Here is a 22,839-nt window from a genome sequence, read left to right as displayed (position 1 = left end):
GCACTAGCTATTGAGTTCCTGAAAAAAAAAACTTATAATCTAAAGTACCTTTTACAGATACAACCAGTAGGGCCAAAGTCAGTTAGCAGTAGTTAGCAGTAAAATTTCTGTTCATGGTAAATAATAGAAGTTGTCAAATGCACTCTATGCAACATAGTGTGTATATAACATTTTAAAGCACAGTAGATAAAGAGAAGAGAAGAGTAGACAACCTTTCTGTATTAGATAAAAATGTATTTTGACGTGGGACTGTTTGGAAGACAGCTCAAGGAGGATCAACGGATCTGGGCAAGTAAGTGTCACTTTTTTATTTTCACTTTAGATAGACTTCTATTTAAATATGTCCAGCACAACAGTGCAAAATAGTCAAATTCTTCATCATTCCAAGTCCACAGTGCCATGCCATTGAACCACCATGCTTCTATAAATAATGTGGTTCTTCCATTACTGCATTGTATTTGAAAACTTTAGATGATGCAAAAATATTAACGATTATTAAAACAGGTCACTGAAATAGAAAACTTTTATACAAACCTCTATGGAAACTTGTCTCCTACCTGAATTGCTGCAACCTCCATAGAAAGACTTCCTTAATCAGATGTCTGTGCACCCTGCTGTACACTGTGGTTCTGTCCTCTGATCCTTTTGTTGTTTCAGAATTTGGCTGTGGTATTGGAGAGGATAGAACTCTGATGTGTCAGGGATCACAGGTATCACCTTTGTGATAGGACAGACTGATTGGGCCTGATTTATTAAAGCTCTCCAAAGCTGGAGAGGATATCTATCACAATATCAAGATAGACTATCATTGGAGAACCCAAGTATTCCAGCAAAACTTGAATAGATTTGGTCCAGGATCGAAAACATATGCCAATTAATATCTAAAATCAATCAATAAATCAATTTCAGGTTTGCTGGCTCAAGCTTTCTCATGATAGTCTATCTTTTCCAGTCTTGGAGACCATTAATAAATAAGGCCCAATGTCTTAAAGAGAATGCAGGAACGTATGACAGGGGGCTGCTAGGGATATGTTTTTACTGACAAGGTTACTTTGTACCCTGCCCTGTCTGAACCCTAATAAAAGCTTCTTAATGCAATTTTTAACCGGTGCTTTATAAATGTCCACCACCCACCCAGTCTTGCTGTCCTATTAAAAAGTTAATTTCATTTTTGCTTGGATATCTGTGCTATTTAATGGTTCCAGATTGAATGTTTTTGTATGGATCAGAATTTGTGTGCCTTTGACACCATTTGACCAGAGTCATAGATTTTTCACTGTTATGATGTATTACGTGACTTAGGTTGTGTAATGTGTAAAGCTGTTATAGGACACTACTGTTTGGCCTTCAGTGTGTAAATAATGGTACCACACTGACAGCTACCCGATAAAAAGAAGAAGTCTAATTACAATGCTTTATAAGATGTTTTAAAATACAAAAGGCATTTCATCTTGTAAGATGATAGAAATGTATCTGGTGACCCATACTTTACACATTATATCGGCTGAAAGGACGCTGCCCTGGGGCATGTTACAACAAATCTAGTAACCATTAATTAAATCACATTTGGTATATATGTGTGTATATATATATATATATATATATATATATATATAAAATATATTTCATCGGCAGTAATGCTTTTTCTTTATTTAACATTTTTTAAAAGAAGCATAAGATATATCCAAGGAACACATTCACATATTTTACCTTTCCTAATTTTAATAAACCTTTATTACTAAAAAAATGCAAATATGCATATTTTAAAAAAATGTGATAATCACACAATTAAAACATTTAACATCTTGTGGAAGGTCTGTGTTTAGATCATCAAGTCTATAAAAGTAATTCAAATGATTCGGACTGGGCTTTATTCTAAGCTACTGTAAGAGATAGCATAAGACTGTGACAATGCAATGATGTACCACGGGTTAATGTTTTATCTATGTTAATGGATTCAGTTGTCCATTGAAACAGTGCTTGACAAAACTTTTTTTATACAACCTGCAATTAATGTTTATGGCACCCAGTGGCTGTTGAAACATTAGATAATTTTCAGTTTGAGGACTCCTGTAGAGCGTCCATGAAATATCAGCTAAAATTAATGATTAATAATGAAATTACAAAAATTGATTTAGACAATTATATAAATATGCTTCTCAGGATGGTACTGCACAGTCACATAGCATGAAACAAGTGTCTCCCAGTGACATGAAAATAGAGATTTAAACCATGAAGTCTACTGAAAACCTATTCAAGAATGGGAAGACCAAGCAGCCTCTCACCAGCACAGAAATCTGGCTCATTACGTTGCTTGTACTGTTCATTCTTATCACTGTTGGATTGGTGGCGTTTGCTTGGGTTGCTATTAAAGATCTGACTGCAGCAGGTAAGGTGTCCATTTATTTTCATATAAATCCTGCTGTTCTCTCTTCTTTTCTTCTTTGTTTTTTTTCTCTTTTTTTTTGCAGAAAAGTAATATACCACTGAGCTTACATCATCCTATTTGTCCTAGTTGTCATAAGGACTAAAAGTAATCAGAACATCTGAAATTTTGAGCTGTAACCAGAACAGAAATACAGGGAGAAATTGTAATGTAAACATTTGTTTTGCGGACTAAGAAATTTCCCTCACTTCCTTCTGTGGCTGCAAAGCAGGAAGTAAAGAAAAATCTCCTCAATAGGAAACAGACGGCAAAAAGCTGACAGAAGTTTTAAACATTACCTATTGTCTAAAATAGATATAAAGAAAAATGTTGCCTTTAGATATAATTTTGAGGTGCCAGAACCAGGAAAAAGTGTTGCCCAACTGATTTCAATTGGATCAGAAATTATACATGTATGGATATCCTTAAAGGACCTTTTAGACGTATCTTCTCTCCTTGTTCTGATCACTGACAAAAACATGTGTGCCTAATAGTCCGAGATTCTCTATAATCCTCCCACAGCCTCCCACAAAGCACAAAATACATTTTACAGTCCTGAGAGTTATATTTTTCACGTGTTCTAGATATATAATTATAAAACTTCTTTCGGAACATTATTTAAAATTTTATTATATGTCATAATTTTATATGTCAAAATAAGCTAACCTATTAATACAAAAGAATCGTAAAATGTACCTTTATTTAGTGTTAAATAGGTGGAGGGCTCCAGAAAACGTCCCAAAAACTCCAGCATAAGTGATATTTTATTAAATCCTTAACAAGTTTTAGTCTTTTTTTAAAAAAGAAAAGAGAAAATAGGGACATCTAAGCTGTTCACTTTAGTTGATTCATAGTTGTTAAACACTTACTTGGGCTCATCCATGTTAAATAGGGATAGGCAACACTGACTTTCAATTTCCCTGAACTTCCAAAAATAAAATATTTTTGTAAAAATTCACAATTTTGACAAAATGCATTGAAGTAAACGGAAAAAGTGAAAAGGTCCACGGAACCAGATGTTTTCTGTGGGTTACATAAACTACTTTCAAGACTTTCACCCTCAGTATAGTAACAGAGAAGTAAGTTCTAGAAGTAAAGCCCAATTCACAACATACTGCAATACACCACAATGCCTATGTCATGTTTTGTAGTGTGCTGCCTAAAAAACAAAACAAGACATAAAACCTATTTTGTCAGCTGTGGTGGTGTCTTGGAAGCTGATACCTAATGAAGCAGAACTTTTATGTTGCAAAAAATGGTCCCTTATTAGGTTTGAATATTTTAGATTTAAAAAAAAGTAAATAGAAAGCAAAAAATAACATTTTCACATTTTTTTAAATTTTTAAATAAACAAACAACAATTTATGAGTAAAAAAGACATTAATAAAAAAAAAAACAGTAATAAAATTAACTAAACAATTGTTGCCATTTAAAACACAAGGACTTTGATAATTCTCCACCGGAGAATGCTACTGAATGCCAGATTCACTTTTACATTTAAATCATAATACAAAATTAAAAAATTTTCACTGCTGATTACCTAATAATTTTCCTGGGATTTAAACAAGGGATAAAAAGAATTCTACAATGTCTTTCCTGTGGTCTTTGCTTACATGTTGAAGATTTGCTTTAATTACATGTGGTACCTCCTTGACACACCATAGTAGTTGGCAGGATAACCGAGTGGTTTACTGCTGTGAATGTAAAGATCATTGCCCATTTACCTGAATATCTATTAGAAAAGACCAGAGCACCTAATGACTACCTTCTCTGCAAGTGGGTGCCTGGCACAGAATAGCAACCATCTAGATTATTTAAAGCGTTTTATTACAGATGTGACGTAAAAGGTGTACACCTGACCTTTGTCTCTAATTCCTTATATCTTTGTCAGCAATGAATTTACTACAATTATTGCAACTTCTTTCACTAGAATAAATAATAATATGCTGAGGAAAAGCCAAAAATATAAGACATACTAAAAAGAGGACATAAAACATGATAACATTTACAGTAGTTACTTAAATGCTAAGTAATATGTTGTAATGAATGTGCTATGTAATGACATTATTTTTTTAATGAACACACCTATGTTGCAATTCACCAAAATGCACAGTAGTACAATACCTATGGTAAAAAACATAGGGCATTGTTTTTTTTTTTTACAGTGGTAATCAGTATAATGAGAATATGGTGCCGTTTTCCAGACCAGACAATTCAAGTCTATAACTGATTGGTAACAAAATCTAATTTCAGCTAAAATTTTTACCTAAAATAAACATTTTTTAAATTGTAGTATAAAATAAAAACTAGGAGGGGGATGGGATTTACAGCAATCAGGTGTAGAGATTCAGTCTGAATCAACATTTAGCAAGTAAGATTATCTAAAAAATGGGACCACCTAGGGATTAGAGACAAGTGTAATGGAAAAAAATCAATTGGATTGATTCCAGTTGGAGAGGTTGAAAAATTCCATTCAGCTCTAATTGTGTTGAGAGAACAGGCGATTTTCTAAGCCACACTGAGAGAGCACAGCTGGAAATAACAATTGCTGTGATTTCACTTGCTTAACAGTCATAATGTTTCCTGACAGATTCCTAAAATCACTTTTCCTAGAAGCATTTTATGAAATCACGTTTCCCCAAATAATTAGCAATAAGCACTAACCCCCCCCCACATACACCTCATTAATATTAAAGCTACTAGTTCATAGAATAGCCCCAAGCTCTGTCCCTGACTAGCAGTAGTAGCCCCTTTTTGTAACTTCTATCTTTCCCTAGATTAGCTCCAATCTCTAGTAACAGAAAACGGAGCTCTGGCTAGTATGGCACAGTCTTTTAGAAAGGGCTGCACTGAAACTTCAGCACATAGAAGAAGACGGATACGGGGTTGTCAATGCGGCATCTGGCTGTTATTGAATGATCTGGAGCACAAGCACTTTTCCCATGTTCAGAATATCTGAACTCAAGATATGAGAATTAGGGCACTGTGCTATACCCTTTTTTTCAAACAAACAAACAGCAAAATTTTTACTTTTCATTTAACGGTTGTCTACTCTTTTTATGTACCTTTAATTCTGATCAGGATTATCTAAACACCTCTACAAGCACTAGGGGAAAAAAAATGATTTTATAATTCTAAATTAGAACAGAACATACATTTGCCTTTTAAATTTTTAAAAACATTTTTTTAAACAAAATATCACAAAGAATGACAATGGAAATCTATTTCTATTGCCTAGAGTCTGGTATTCTCCAGCTTTGTGAGAGGAATACTTGGTGTTGTAACATATCACTCTTCATTGTTTTTCTTGAAGAGAGCAAGTCAGTTCAAGAATTCAGTTACACAATTGATCTATTAGCTGTGCTCTGACCGCTAATGAATGCCATGGCAAACCATCATGAAGAAGGCTTTTCTGTAATTCATGGAAGTGTCACATTGTCAGGTGTCACAGTGAATGAGAGTACAGGTTTTCTTGGCTTTTTTCCCCATTAAATAATTCCTTTACATTTAACATTTACACATTTTTTTTATTTTTTTTCCATTTGGTAGAAAACCAAAATCAATGGAATAAAGACAACTTGGTTAAATGATTGGGTAGTATGATTATTATTACAGCATAAGGATTTCAGGTTTGGTTTAAAGTATAAGCATATACTCTTTTTTTTATTTTTGGTAAAGTTTGACAGGAAAAGAATCAATTTTTAGTTGCCACTACAACAAGAAAAAGTGAAAATTTTACAATGGGACACGTGGTGCATCAACAGCCTCAACAATCTGTATGATGGGAGATTTCTTTCACTTAAAAAACAGGGCAAATAATAAAATATTCAAAATGTTTAGATTTTAACATTAGTCACTTTACTCACTTCCTACCTGGGGTGTGCTATAAGGTACACATCCTGTGGTTGGAACTTTGGTTTGGATTGTGTCATATTGCTTACATTTTTCAGTTAATAACGTTTTATTGTTTCCTGAAATTTTTACATTTGCAACTGTCTGTAGGGCTGCAATATGGTCAGTATATTTTGACTGATAAATTTGGGCTTGTCACCATCATTGGACCTGATTTATTAAAACTCCTAAAGTCTGGAGAGGATAGACTACTATAGGAGAACATGGGTGACTCAGCAAACCTGAAATATTTTTAGTTAGCAAACGTTTTGAGTCCTGGACTAAAACCTTTTCAGGTTTGCTGGATCACCCAGGCTCTCCAATGATAATCTATCTTCTCCAGAGCTTTATTAAATCAGGCCTATTGTTAATAGAAAGAGATGGAAGGCTCATTTTCTTGAGATGAAAAAAATTGAATTGTTAGTACATTTTCCTTGGGTGCTAGTGCAAGGTCATGTCATATAATACATAACCTAGAGTCCAAAGGAAAAGTAGGGAAAATATTTTAGGCCAATTCAGCTAAAAATTATGGAAGTGCCACCTTCTATCTTATTCCAGTGACCTTAGGTTATACCCGCAACCATTAAAAATTATGTCCAAGCAGCTTTTAATGTAGGCTTTTATATCCTGATAGCTGGTAGCTTTTGTAGCTGATAGCTGGTAGCTTTTGTATTATTTAGCTTTGGTTTAATTATTGACCTGGTGCTTTTCTTAATTACATGTACAAACTTACCAATGTGTCTTAGTTACTTAGTGATGCATCTCACTATGGGCCTGATTTATCAAAGCTCTCCAAGACTGGGGAAAATAGACTATAATGGGAGAACCTGGATGATCAAGCAAGTCTGTAATGAACTTCTTAAAAATAATTTTCTAATTTTTGGCAAATATTTCCAGTCCTGGGCCACATGAGGTTTGTTAGATCACCTAGGTTCTTCTATGATAGTCTATCATCTCTATTCAAGGAGAACTTAAATAAATCAAGCACTATGTTGTAACTATACAGGTACTGCATAAGCCTTTTGGATTTTATTTGGCCACTGTTTCTGACTCTAGCACAGTTTTAGATATATTTGATCTTAGCTATGTGCATTCAGCCCATATGATTAAGGCATTTTAATGCTGCTTGGAAGTGGGGACATTTTAGAGCTATTACGTAGATATCTTCTGGGTCGACTGTAATATGGTTAAGATTGGTTTGATTTAAGGCTAAAAATAGATTGTTATTTTAAGTCTGATACTGGTCACTGAATAATTAACCACAGAACACAAAAGTGCCCTTCACTTTCTAGGTTTCCAAGAAATGCCCCTGCAAAAGCCTCTACAGCTTAGTTAGATGGGGGCACAAAGTACCTTGTCTAGTAAAGCATCATGCCAAAACCAGAAACAGGTTAAAAAGTGTAAAAAGAGAATTGTGATAAAAAAAAAGTATGTTGAAAAAGTATGCTCCTTTCTGAAGCATCGCTAGTTATAAATGCTTACACCTGACTGACTGCTGTCTATGGTCCAAAGAAGAAAAATGCTGTTTCTAGAAATAGATTTGTATGAAGCGCACATAACTCTGAGTGCATATACAATATTCTAAAGTGTTTTGCGACATGCTGAGCGCACCACATACATTATGTATTATTCATCGTTTTATACATTGCTTTTTTTTAAGAAAAAAATAGATAATTAATACAGCTTGTTAGATAAAAAGTGATTAAACTGTGTGGATTTTTTAAATTAAAGCTTAAAAGTGTAAAGAAAAACTAAATTCATTACAAAATAGCCAGGAAACGTGAAAAAGTCAGGTTTTGAGAACTTGGCATTGATCTTTTTGATTGTGTGCTATATCAATACCTGCACTGTGGGTTTTAAGTTTGTCCCCCTGCAGCTCCAAATAAGTTTAATCAAGGAATTATAGTAAAGATAGCCATTGGATAGGCAAAATTATAATTGGCTGTGTCTAGAAAATACAGAAGCGGGATGGTGTAGACAGGCTGCATTTTCTGCCAAATTGCAAGAAAATCACATAGCATTATCTTTACATTCAAAAGAAGTGTGTGTTTGTGTGAGTTAACCTCTGTTACCTAATGTTTCTTTAGTTTTGTGTCTTTTATTCAGGACCATTTATTTTATTTTCTCATACAGCGGAATCTACAAAAAAACTGATATAGTATGTAGATTTCTAAATAAAGTGTTTCTACATGTGGAGGGTGTAGGACAGATGAACATAAAGATACCAGGTATATTGTTACAGTTATACCAAGCCCTACAATAGGAAAAACAGCAAATTTAGGAAATGATTGTCATTTGTTGCTAACGCTGCTGTTCAGTTTGAGGGTGGTCCTGTCGAAGTGGTCTACTAAATATTCGGTGTTTAAAACATGCCAACACTGAATGCCATTAAAGTTAATGAAGAAGATATTCAGAAGTCTCTGGATAATTGTACAAAAAAAAAAGCAAAAAATAAAATGAGCACAAGGGTGGTTAGGGGCAATTTTATTCTGCTTTAAGGGCAACAGAGGAATGAAACAAATCCGTCGATTTGTGGGGTTTCCTGCTTGGAGTGTGATTGTGGAAAATTAAAAGGAGCATTTATAGTGCCCAAAATGGCAATCTATTCTTTGCTCTGTATGTTTTTACATACCTTGCTTTTGAAACAATGCTCCTGATTTATTAAAATTCTCCAAGGCTGGAGAAAATACATTTCATCAGTGAGCCTTGGTGATCCAGCAAACCTGGAATGGATTTATTAAAAGTCATTTGCTGTTTGGTATCAAACATTTTCAATCCTGCACCAGATCCATTTCAGGTTTGCTGGATCACCCAGCTTCACTGATGTAAGTGTATATCCTCCAGCTTTGGAGAGCTTTAATAAATCATGCCCAATTTCGTTAGAAAAAACTTAAACAAAATTTTTTAAAATACTTGGCGGATGAGCCCCAACTGGTTGAACTTCAACAAATAAAAGGGCACGCTTGATGGGCCACATGGTCTTTTTCTGCTGTCATTCTTGTTTTTCTATGTTTTCATAGATTCCACACACAATCAACATATATACTAAAATTCTGAATTACTATACATTTCATGTATTTTTTTTATTTTTTTTAAGAAAAAGTCAATACAGTGCATGGATCCTTCAAAATAGTCTCAGGAGCAACATATACATCAGAATTGCAAAATCAAACCTCCCCAGACTTTAAAATCCTGGCTTTCGATGTCCAGAAAATGGTAAGTGTACATTACTATTGGATGAAGTGTGTGAATAATTTCCAGCTGAAAAATAAACATATGAATATATTTTCCTACCAATGTTTTTTCTGTTACCATTTTATTTAAATTCTGTTTGAGTATATTAGTGATTTGGTGTTTACTTGCCTTTACCAGATCAATGAAATATTCCAGGCTAGTCAGCTGAAGCTTGAGTATAGGACATCGGAAATTCTGGAATTCCGGTAAGAAAAGAAACATTGAAGATCAATGTTACATGTTTCTTAATTTAATTTTGAGTTAAAGTCTACATCTAGTTTAATTTTAGGAAGAAGATTATAATCCTAGTTGGATTATCACTTCTATCCAGGGTTCTGTTCAAAGTATTTGCCTTTACTTACCCTGTCCCTGTGGCAGCAGTTGGACCAGACAGAGGGAAAAGAGGGAAAATGACAAAACAGATAAAAAACAGAAAAAATAAATAAATAGGGATAAATCTCCCAAACCGAGATCTGAATACCAGAGAAACCTGACAGGGTTCTAATTCTTTCACGCTCTTTATAAAACCTGTTTTAGCTGGACTAAAAATTAAATTAGTATATGAGCCACCAGACCCCCGCCCTATTCTCTGACTGTATTAACCTGCCTAGGGTTTTATTTACTAAGGTTAGCAGTAGGTGGATAGGGCAAGAGTTTAAAAGCATTTATTATATGCCTTTAACTGAGTAACAATAAGAAGATTACGGATCAAGGCCATGACTATATTACTAGTTTACTGAAGTGCTGTGTACATATGTATTACCCAATGGTGCTGGAGGCACTCATGTCATGTGAATGTTCCCTGCTGTTTTTTGTTGTTTTTTTCTTTTATAACAAACTTATTGCACAAAAAGAATCTTCTTTCCTATTTCATGAACATTTCCCACTCATTTATTGGTAGAAATAATGTGCTGATTTTGTTCTCAGTTAAATATCAACTATATGGAGTTCTAGGCCACTGGGAGAAGCAAATGTGATCCCATGAGGTCATTCTGACTGACCATTAAACTGCTAGCTATTCTGGTGTGGTATGTTCTTGTCTAATAGGCAGGGCTTTATTTCTCGTTTTTCGTCTGTGAAGGGGAACAGCTGTCAGTGCATATGTGCTTCAATACTGAACAGTGGCTGAGCAGCCTAAGTGCTTGGGAAGTGTCATCACATGCAGCGTGAGCATGTGCAACATTTGAGGAGAGCTAGTTGTTTAAATGTGCCTAACAAATTCCCGCCGACACAGGGATTCAGAGCATTATGCCTAAGGTGCAGTGATACATGCAGACTGGGGTGCTGAAAAGGTTAAGGAGAATTACAACTCTAAAGCTCTTTCCTCTAAACTTTCCTCACTCTCTTTTCTCCACATACCTCTGTATTCAGTGCTCTCTGGGTGAAATGTCTGGCACAGTATCTGGAGGAGGAGGGAATGGGAGACAGATAGTGTCTGGACTCTGTAGGAGAAACAAGATGTGAGCTCCGGCACCTATTTTTATTACAAAAAAGCACTGCTAATTTGTAGTGATTTGCAACTGAAGGACTGAGTGACACATAGGGCTCTCCAACGCTACAGAAGATAGACTCTCATGGGTAAACCTGGGTAACCCAGCAAAAGTGAAACACATGTTTATGATATTAATGTACACTTAACCTCCTGAGCAGTTTATTTCTGTCTAGATTTATATGTTTAAAAGTGGTACATTGTTTTTCATGAAAATTTATTTTACAGTATAATATAATAATATGAGTTTAAAAAAATTTGAAACACAAAAATCATGTCAAAATAATAAATTAAATGATTAATTTTAATTATTATTATTATTATTATTATTATTATTATTATTAATAATTATTATACTCATACTGTTATATTATACTATAAAATAAATGTTCATGAAAGACAATGTGCTGCTTTTACACATATAAATCCATTGTATTGCATACAATACAGTTATTTTGTATTGAATGTAATAAAAATGGATTTGAATTTCCCGCTCCACCCCGAACGGTACGTCCACATGCACCGACATCACCGGGAACTCCCCGTGTGACTCATCGAGTGCAGAGAACATCAGACATCGCAGGTAAGGATGACGCGGGAAGCCGGCAGATCAGGTAAGACTCGATTTACTATTACTTCCCATAGGTTTACCTACCCCAAGTGTGACTCGGGTTACCGCTTTTAGCATCTTTTTTCTACCCCGATTCACACTCGGGGCTATTGCTCAGGGGGTTATAACTAAAAGTACAGCTTGGGCCCGATTTATTAAAGCTCTCCAGGACTGGAGAGCACACTTTCCTCAGTGAAGCAGGGTGACACAGCAAACCTTGAAAAGATCTAGTCCACGACTAAAAACATTTGCTAACAAATACCAAATTTCTTTAAAGAAATCCATTCCAGGTTTTCTGGATCCCCCACCTTGAATACACCAATTGTAAACCAATCTGAATATACACTGAATATAAACTGATATACCTCTTTTTACCTGAAAAAACTGAACACACACTCCTACGACACAAAATGTGGGGGTCCATGCTAACAATTAGTAAAATTTGGGGTATAAATACATCTAAGGGGTGTTACTTTAAAACATTTTAAAGGGAAAAAATAAAACCACATGAGCTCACCCTATATATCTTTTTCCCCATTTTACAGGCTAAAGTATTTTGTAACGAGTTGATGAGTATAATGGGTCATTTGCTCCTAAATGATCATTTGTGCATTATTGTTGAAAATAAGCAGATGACTCTGTGTCCTCATGTCTGTTACTTAAAGTTTCTCTTTGACAGCTCTGATCTGTCAAATCAGAGATATATTAATTTCCAGGACATGCCACTGGGTGTCACCTGAGTATAAGCCAATATTGGCCAATATTAATATTTTTTTAAATATATTTCAGGGGGAGGGGTTCTGTTCTTGGTCCATATATATATATATATATATATATATATATATATATCATATACTTTTAGGTCCAAGATAATTTTGCAGTTAAGTTTTCTGTCAGCTTCTAATGTAATATTTTAAATGAAGAAAAACAACTATCTCAACCTCCACCATGGTTATGACATATCTCTGGAGTTCTTTGTTCATGCAGTTTTCTCCTTTTATTCTTTAAGGTGTGTGACATTCCTAACTATTAAGTCAAGATGAGTTCCTTATATGAAGTGGAAATGGGAGGAACATTTTGTATGTATAAACACCACTCCATAAACTCTTTGTTCTGGAGGAAGCTTTCTTGTCCTTGGCACCATGAATTCTCTGTTTTTTTTTCTGGGGTCAATTTTCTATTAAACAAGCCGTTAAGCAGGAAACATTGTGGTCCGGAAATATAAGTGTTACATCTTAGCAGAGAGGGTGTGCTGATGGAGTCCATGAACTCATCTACATAAAATGAAAAACAGGGTCATTACAATAAAATGTAGGTGCTAAGGCACATAAAACATGGGGTCTTATGGAGACACTATACTGCAACATATTTTTCAAGGCCTGTTTTCAGTGAACAATACAATTTTACCCTCTGACATATCATTTTGTAAAAAAGGACATCACTGTGATAGAATGTGAAGTGTAAAGCACTGTCCAAAAAAAACTAAGCCTAATTTTTCTTAGCTAACAATTACTAGAACAATGACGGAATAAATGTGCTCAATTCATTTTTTTTAGATGTCACATTTTGTACAAACGTTAGATTTTTTTTGCTGGAAACAACTTTCCCTGATAGTATCCAGTGAAAAGGGAATGAATGAGAGAAAAAGACGAGCAAATCCAGTTGGGTTTTCCTATCTGCCATGCGGTCCATCCTAACCCCACCCATGATTAGATTGGCAGAATATTGTACACATATGCCCCAGGTACTGAGTGCTTACTAATTGTAAAATAAACCGGCCTGGTCAGACATAAGCACAATATCTAGCACATCTGTTTTTGTGCATTAGACAAATTAATATAGTCTTGTGCTGCTATGTGACTGTACAACTCCTTTTTTATTTAAAATACCTATAAAGGCCTATATAATGTATGTGTGTATAATATGTGTATAATATAATGTGGGTGTATTATTTTAAAAAGGCAACTTTTAAATTAATATAAAGGCCACTTCCATTGCCAAATAATTTATATAACTAAACCAGAATTAGTACATTTGAAAGGTATGCCTCTAGTGCTTTTAGAGTATAAATCCAATGCCTAGATGTACTTTGAAGCTATGCCTCCTTCCAAAAAGCTCTCTCAGCTGCATTTACAATTAAAATGTTATGTTTCCCGAAATGACAGCTGAAGCTCAGTGTTATGGATATTTCAGCCCTCAATGTCAGCTTTTATGTTTCCCCAGCAGCAACAAGATGGCCAAGTAAATGAACATGGGTTAAAAAAGACACAAGCCTATGAAAAATTGCTATTCAAGCCCATAACTGAATATATTTAAGTCTACATCATGGGTTACTCTAGGCATTTACCTAAAACATTCCGCTTCACAGAATAATGCAGAGATAAGGTCAGGTTTAGGTCAACATGTTTGCTTGAAAACAAGGAGAGAAAACATATCTGGAAAGATTTTAATATTACCCTGTAGGTTTTGTTTTAAAAACACTAGCTATAGCTACTTTAAAATAAAAAGTATAATATTTACTCTCCAATGAATAGTCACGTATAAAAACATCTGGTGGCAGAAAACATCACAGGGCACAAGAGGGGACCAACAGGGACCCAACACACCTAGAAGTGTCAGTCCCCTTAAAATTCTTCATCCTCTGGAGATCACAAAGATCACCACTTATGGAGTCGGTAATATATTATTTCCTATACAGGCAGCTTTGACGTGTGATGAGGTTATGAGAAAGAAAGTCATTAGTAGGTTTATTGGAGGAGACAAAAGAGCGGCTAGGGGAGTATTTTTCATCAAGTCAGAAGTGTAATTGGGACAAAAGCTGTGGAGGAATTTGAAGGCAAAGCAAAGGAGCTTGCATTTGTTTCTAAGGTTAAGTGAAGTCAGTGAAGAGAACTACACAGAGAGGCAGCAGAAGAGGCGTAGTGGGAAGGATGGATGAGTCTGGCTGCAGCATTCATAATAGATAAATAATAGAAATTCAGATTAGAAGGAAGGTAACTGTGGGTCCTGTACACCTCTTTATAAACTCTGAATCATCTAAAAAGTCAAAACGCAAAGTTATGTAAAATGCAAGTAGAATTCACTTGAAATAAAATACATTATTTCAACACAAGTCCCTATTAAAGGTGCTTGTAAGACTAAAATCCAGACTTGGATTAAATGAAGTTGGGATTCTTTTTTTTTGAATGAAACATACTATACTCATTAATAGAAAGGTTTAGTATGGCTGACCTGATACAGTCACCAGACGGGGACAACTGTCATCACCCTTTGTCCTACTTTACCTGTCATTGATGGCATAGTATAAATATAGTATAAATATCTGAGTCGGAATCTACTCCTTATTCTTTGGAAAAAAAAAATGGAAGTTTGACTTGAGTTTTTGCTGGGAAATCTGCTTTTGAAAAAAGTGACTGGGTAGTTTTTGGCTATCCAGATAATTTTTAAAGCAGTCAAAAAAGGATCAAGTATTGATGATGTCAATAATAAATACCTCCACAACAGTGTCACATATTGCATTAAATCCCCACTGCTTTGTACCACCTTACCATAGCAGCCATGTGAAAAAAGTGTACAAGGTTCCATGTTTTGGAACATGAGCCTTCAAACCTTCATGGGAGGCTCGTAATATATTTTTAGAAGGGTTAAATTTCACTGTTTTAATGTAGAACTAAATCCATGCATTTCATCTTTTCACCATCTTCATTGTCTTCTTCCTGTTCCAGACCAGTGGTCCCCAACTTCTTAAAGTTCACAGACCACTGAATCTACGAGCTCTGGACCGTGCATCCATCACTCAAAGGGGCAGAAACTTCCCCTAATTGAAGTCCAAATGCCGGAACCCGCCCATTCTCCCATCACAGTTCTGAGTCTGCGATGGGAAAGTGGGCGGGTTGTGTCCAGAGATCTGTACAGGAGACATGGTCCGTGGCTCTGGCCGATCCGTAACCCTAGTAGGGTCCTTCTCCTAACTCCACTGGGGGGTGCCCGGCTAGACTCACGGACCACCCGTGGTCTAAATACTCTGGCGGCCCACCTGTCAGATGGTCAGCGGACCGGGGGTTGGGGACCCCTGTTCTAGATGAATATTGGCCATCTTGAATGACCCTTCTGCCCAACATTTATCCTGGCACAAGCAAGGGAAACCAATATTGCCTAATTTTCCTGCCAACCAAAGCTGCCACTGCGCATGCGCAGCTCATGTTCACACCAGAAACCTAGAGTGATCAGGCAGGTACGACACATTATTACAAAAGGGATATCACCTGTTCCTTACTGCCTGTCTGATGATGCAAACTTCAAGGTGGAACATTATTTGCACTTTAAGCTCCTATTCATGATCTTTCTTTTGAGGTTGTGAGAAAACATAGTGCTGACAAGAGCTGACATAGTAGATAAGTTGCCAGGGAAACGGAACAGGCTGCCATCTGCAATCAAGTAAATAAAAGCTGAACATGTAAAGCACTGCTGAGGAGAACCCCGGATTTGTAGGCAGGAAACTTTCTTCACCTGATGTAGTGTTACAGTTTAAAACAAGGAACAAACTCATTCTAAATATTTTCAGTAGCCCATCTGGCAGGATTTTTGTGTTGTAAGACAACTTGTAAGAAAGAAATGAGACATCCTAAATTAGAAGGTTGCTATGTGGAAAGCAGGATTGCTAATTTGAAAGTTTGCATGCTGTTGCTTATTACTAGATAATATTTGGTAAAATTACTTAAATACAAGATGTTTTCCTAGCAAAGTGACAACATGAGAGCCTATGCGGATTGTATATACCATGTAAAACATACGCAGCACAGACAAAACATACACAACCCTGACCTCCTGTCCCAGTAACATAAAAGGAAATGAGATGAGCTTGCTACAAAGAAATGTGTCACCAGAGCACTTACCATTTTTTGAAGATTAGAAAAAGAAGGACATAGCATACTTTATACAGTGTAGATGGCTGTGTTGACTGGACATTTAAAATCTGAACTAAACTCTAAAAATACAAAATGCTACCAGAAAGGTCCTTTATTGCAGATGGGACAGGTGATGAAATAAAATACCCTTAATTGCCTGGTTGCAAGTTTCCATTTACAATGACATGTCCCTGGCCCATTGCCAGTGTCGTCTTTTTTCTTCTCTTACTGGACCTGGGATTGTCTGTTGTAGAACCTACCCTTCATGCTGTATATGAAGCACAACTAAACCCTTACCACAAAAAAATTGCAGCCAGGCAGGTCCTTTAATGCAGGGAAGGGATGATGACTCTTCTGCAATAAAATATTCTTACCTGCCTCATTGCAAACTTTTAATACACTTACCTGTCCCCATTCCATTGTTGGAGTTACCATCATGTTCTATTCCTAGTTCCTATCTTCATCCATCTTGCTTGGCCAGGCCAGAATGACATAACTCCTGCACTTGAGTGCAGCCGTTTTGTTCGTTTCCAACAGCCCCTATTTTTTAAAAGAAGATAACGATCAGGCAAGTAAGGGTGTTTTATTACAAAAGGGACATTGCCTGTAAACCTGTCCGAACACAAATTCCTTTTGCAGAACTATAGTTCCATTATAATGTAGAAGAAGATGCAATGGGCTACGAGGGATAGTAACACTGATCACTAAACACCATAGGTTATGTTTGTAAATTTTGAACTCTGGAATCTATAAGAATTATCTAGCAGGCAACCAGCTGTACAAAATTACTGCCAGAACGTAAAGCAAAGCCATCTAATTAGTACATTTGCCCCCAGGGTCTCTTTAAATGCAAAAATGTTATGTGTGACTATGTAATGAAGCATTTAGCCAAACATGCCAGTGAAATATTTTAACAAGTTTATTACTAAATCTTGCTGAAGTTTAGGTAGTACAAATATGGTTTGATTTTGATTCTACCAATAAGAGTTAAAATACACATGCCCAAAATTGTTCTTTAATAAATTCTATAATCTCTATGACCTCCACAGCTGCATGGCACTTGCTTTGCAGATATAAAACCACCTTAATGTTAAAAATCTGTAATGCACTGACTCAGAACATCAGCATAATAAGCCACCCTGGGCAGAGATAATGGGCACAGAGAAGTCAAAACTTGCCAAACAGCAGCAAACTATTTGTTCAATAGGCAATGACGCTGCAGGATTTAGCAAACATCAGTAATTTTGGATCACTTCTGTAAATTAGAAGCTGCTTGTATTTGTGCATGCAATGTTCTTTTCCATTCCTCATTACAATTGAATTAATCCAGGCCAGGCTTAATTGCATTTACATTTCTTACATTTGGCAGTCATTACTTCAGAATCCTAACTCTTCCTAATAGAATTTGTTGAAAAGTTAGTGACCATCTGTACAAGGTAAACGAGGAGAAATTTCTCTAGCTTAGAAATGTGTACAGAAACTTGGTACACAAATGTTATTGCAGTAAAAAAGCTTTTCCTTTTTACATTTATGTTCATTTTTGGGGGGTTGAGATTTTTCTGTAATAAAATATTACATTATTTTATTATTTTGCTTGTATTTGGTTTACAAAGTACAATAGCCAAAACTAAAATTTACATATACAGCTAAATGAGAATTAACTAATTTTTCTCTGTACTCTGTAGAAAAACCTTATTCTTCATTTATACCAGTGTCATTTTTAGTCTCAGAAAAAAAAATGTATATATATATATATATATATATACATTTTTGCTACATTTTCACTTAAATTTCTAAAAAATCTGACAGTAATGTTTTCATTGTCTGCTAAAACTAGAATTATTAGCACAAATGTAACATTTGGTTGTATTTTGCAGTCTATGAGGTCTATTTATACATTCTTTGTCCATCAGTTCAAGTTTTACATTTGTAAAATCACTCACATAGCAATAGAATGTATCCAAATGAATATATGGATCAAACTTCATTATATCAACAAATAAAACATTTTTATTTTTGGAACTTATATGCACATTTCGACTCTTAACAGAGTTTAGGGTGTAGCAAAAACTACTTCATGTGTCTAATTCTCTATCTGTACCAAATAAATGTTTTTTTCTTGAGTAGTAGTTGACTTGGGAGAGAGCACAGTTACAAAATCTGAATTTGCACATAAAACCTTTGACCACTACTTCTGCCATCAACTAACTGGATAGAAAAACAAAAGATCTTACAACTACAAGAGTGTGGCCTTTAAAATACTGGCCATTAAAGACTGGCACTTGACAGCCCTTCTTTATGGCAATCAATTGTTAAAGTCATATGTTTTTAATACAATCTAAGGACAATTTGGGGCAGGGGGGCAATTAGCCTAACTGAATGTTTTTGGGATGTGGGGGGAAACCAGAGTACCTGGAGGAAACCCACAAAAACACTGGGACCTAGTGCTGCAAATGGCAGAATGCTAGCCACGGAGCCAACTGTTCTACCCGATAAATCATTCATTGTAAGAGATTTTTTTTAAAGAGTATTTGTAATAAATCACTGTTCTTATCTGCTCTGACCTGGTTAAGCTACGTACACACTTCCAATTATTATCGTTGGAAAACGAACGACGAACGTTCATGCACGATATATACGAACGATCGTATAGCACCGATCCTGCACATAGAGATAACGACACGATCGTTCGTAGATATTGTACACACAATAGATACGATCGTTTGAGCGATAGAGGAACTATGTGCACGACAGGAAAGTGAACGGACGTTCGTTCATCACGCATGCTCTGAACATGGACGATCAACGAACAACCGTACACACGAACGATGTTCAACGATCGTCGTCCAATCCGATCCGTCGGTCCGGTCGTTCGTTTCCAGCGACTTTCCTCGTTCGTCGGCGTCGTTGGTTACTTTTTTACGAACGATTTTTTGCCCAATCGATCGTTCGTCGTTCGATTGGAACGATAAAAATTGGAAGTGTGTACGCACCTTTAAGGTCTATCACCTTCAGTCTTATCATCTACCTGCTCTGTATAGGAAAACAATAAGAAAAACCCACAGCTTTTAGAGCCTCAGTATGTATAAATGTGTGGAGGGCGAAGATGAGTTACTTGGGGCCAGAGAAGGAAAAGAACAGGATATGTGTACCTTGTTTGAAAATTGTGTGATCTTTTTAAATTAATAACTTTGCAGCAAGCTTACTACCTACTCCTCGAAAATAAGACACTGTCTTATATTTATTTTTCCTCAACAGGACACAATATGGCATATTTTTAAGGGATGTCTTATTTTTATTAAGTATGGTACAACAATCTACATTTTTTCAAATATAGTTAAGTCGTCTTCTTCAGGAACATCGTCATAACTCCAAACCTGGAATTCCATCCTGAATTTCTTGCAGCTCCATTTCCTTTAGAACCATTGGCCCCAATCTTTCATGTTGAGCAATAGAGCTCATCTCTTGGGGCTCAGTAGCAGACTGCTTGCTGAAGCTTTTCCCCTATCCCCTGGTGTTTGTGTGGGGTGCGAGAGACCCACAGACTGTTGCTGGTTGGTGCTGGGGGAGAGAGACCCACAGTGCTGAGTAAAACAGCAGCCACAGCTTTACTTCTTCCCCCTGAGAACACACAATACCTGAAACAGAGCGTCCTGCTCCTCACTTCACTGAGGGGAATTTTACTTTCACTTTCTATGTCTCCCTCTATGCCTCAGCTTGCAGCACGCACAGCGACCAGGACCTGGCAGGGGGAGCCGACCTTATTGATGGGGCTGCCCGTCATCTTTACTGCTCCGCGCCGGTACGCTGCATAGCCACGCCGATCACTATGTCTAATTTACTGGGTATGGCTTATACTTCGCAAATGCTTAGAAATCCTGCTACGGCTTATTTTGTGGGTATGTCCTATTTTCGGGGAAACACGGTATATAGACCATTTATATATTGATAGAATGTCACCTTTATAGTAATGGTCCCTAATAAACTCACGCAGGCAGCCTACATAAAGTCTGGAAAAACCTTTTCAAAACAAACTGTTTTTCTATTCCATTTGAACATTTTACATCAACTGCTATGCCATTCACTGCAAGCTGCAGGGTGTTTTTCTGACATTTGTGATGGAAGTAAAGAAAATATTCACAATGAACTGATGTAGGAAACTAAAGGACAAACACTGACTCTCCATCCAACTTCTTACCTTCTAACAATGGCTGAGCAAATTGTTTAAAATGTGTTCTCCTGGCATTCATCCAGTCCTCTGATTTAAGTCTATTTTATACTGTCAGAATATTGTCACTCTAACTTTTTTTTTTTTACCTATTTTATTGAGATGAACTGGCAAAGGGATTCTTCTGCAACCTCAGTACACCCTTTTGGTTAAGTGACGTATACTGTATATAAAAGATTGCACAGAGTTCATTTCTGCAAAGAGATAGAGTGTGCACATAGAGGTTTGGTTGCTACAATTCATATTGAGGAAATTGGTTAAACCCGAAGTTTATATTTTGCCCTCCTTACTTTCTTCTTTACACCCAAAATTATGTTAAGATTTTCAGTTAAAACTTTTCAGTTTTTGTTTCATACCTCGTTTTAGACTTGGTGATGAGAAAAGTGGTAACACAGGATCTCTGGCCTTCTCTAATGGTCCTATTATCTGCTTGATGATATCATAATTTTATACACTTTAGGCTCAAAGAAAAAATTTTCTTCCCCTTGGGTAAAGCCAGTAAAGTTATCATGTACGCACAGATATACATCACTGGCATTGTATAGGTGAAAGTATAGGTGAACCAACTATTTAACAGGTGAATTATTCTCAAATGGAAGGACTACTCTCACTTCTATTATAAAAAAAAACTATATACATATTGTGACACGAATGCAGGATTGGAGGTGGAAGGGAGATAAATTTGCCCAAGATTCCTCTCCTATGTGAAGTAGCAGGTGGGAAAACTCACCTGTGAGGTAATTAATGAAGCAGCACTGAGGGTGGGGATATAACCCAGAGCCAGGAGTTCAGTCAGGAGCCTAATTTGGAGCCACAGACAGAGGTCTGTGCAGGCTCAGCCTGGCTTAGAGAGACACAGCCAGGTGGACTGTGTGAGAGAGAGAGAGCTTGGTTTGGAGGTGCAGACAGTCGGTCTGGGTGATTGAGCTCAAGGAAGTTGGACTGTGTGAAGGAACTCAGACCTGAGTAGAAGGTTGCTACAAGTGTTGTTTGGAGCTGACAGGGAGAAGCCCTCCAGCTGATAGACAGGAAAGTCTAATGTATAGTAAGTGCCGGACAGGCAAGGTTTTCTTTTTGCTGTTTTATTATTTTATTTGCAACCTTTAATAAACCTGGCTGCAAGCCAGCTTAACCCTTATACCTCGGTGTGATATGAGTTGGAGGAATCAGACAAGTGTCCTTTGACCCCAGCAAAGGGGATCCCGAGCTTAACCCCTTACAATATATATATATATATATATATATATATTTATATATATAAAGTCATGGGTTTAATCCCAATACCAGTTTTTACTGTTGCCTGTGCCTCTCTGTTATGCCAATGATTATTCTCCCTTTTTCTGGTATAGATATAAAGGGATATATTTCCCCAGTAGGGAGAAGAAAAGAATAGCTAGTAGTCAATTTTATCCTGTGTGGTCCAAATCCCTTGAGTAGAGACTAGGTATGCAAAAAGAAAGGGTCCAAAATTGGAACATATTAGGAAAGTATATTATATATTATATACTATATATCTCTCACAAATACTCCCAATAAATCAGTCTAGTACAGTAGTAATAAGCCCTGAAAAAGATGTACCAGGTAACCCCCCCCCCCCCCCAAACATATGTTTGCTTTTTGTGATATGAGTCTGAATAAAATGAAATCAGGACTTCATGCATTCTGCTTGTGGTTTTTTCCTTTTTGCACACCCAGAAATAAAAACTTGACATCATTTTAACAAGGCTTTAAAAACTATTCAAATGAAAAAGACATCAATGGTATCTATGGCTAATGCTTTTTTTTAGAAGAACATCCATATGGAGCAGATACGTAACAGAATGAGACACTCAACTGTGATGAATCCAGTTTCAATGTTTTGTATGTTTATTTTCATTCTCTGCATTGTAAACATGGTATCCTATAGATACAGCAGGGTTATTTCTGCCTGAAGGAGGGCCTTGTTCCCCTATTGTGTCTTGCTGTTAGTGTTTTTTCTCTACTAAAGTGTGCTCCATTTCATTAGAAATGATTTATGAATTTGTATTATCTATACCTCAAGATTTTGTTTGTATC

At 36.2% G+C, this 22,839-nt stretch overlaps 1 protein-coding gene across 1 annotated transcript in view; it reads left to right on the top strand.

The window, feature by feature from the left end:
• The first annotated feature begins 2,177 nt into the window (after positions 1-2,177).
• TMPRSS15 (transmembrane serine protease 15) overlaps positions 2,178-22,839 on the top strand; it is a 173,861-nt gene continuing 153,199 nt past the window's right edge. Inside the window, exons 1-3 of the mRNA XM_072432165.1 lie at positions 2,178-2,389; positions 9,414-9,532; positions 9,689-9,756. Coding sequence (XP_072288266.1) covers positions 2,233-2,389; positions 9,414-9,532; positions 9,689-9,756 — 344 coding nt within the window. The 5' untranslated portion in view covers positions 2,178-2,232. The remainder of the gene's footprint in view (positions 2,390-9,413; positions 9,533-9,688; positions 9,757-22,839) is intronic.

The sequence above is a fragment of the Pyxicephalus adspersus genome, chromosome 1 (genome assembly GCF_032062135.1).
Source record: "Pyxicephalus adspersus chromosome 1, UCB_Pads_2.0, whole genome shotgun sequence".
NCBI lineage: Eukaryota > Metazoa > Chordata > Amphibia > Anura > Pyxicephalidae > Pyxicephalus > Pyxicephalus adspersus.
Note: the sequence above shows the minus strand (reverse complement) of the source record. Positions and strands in the feature narration are given on the sequence as shown.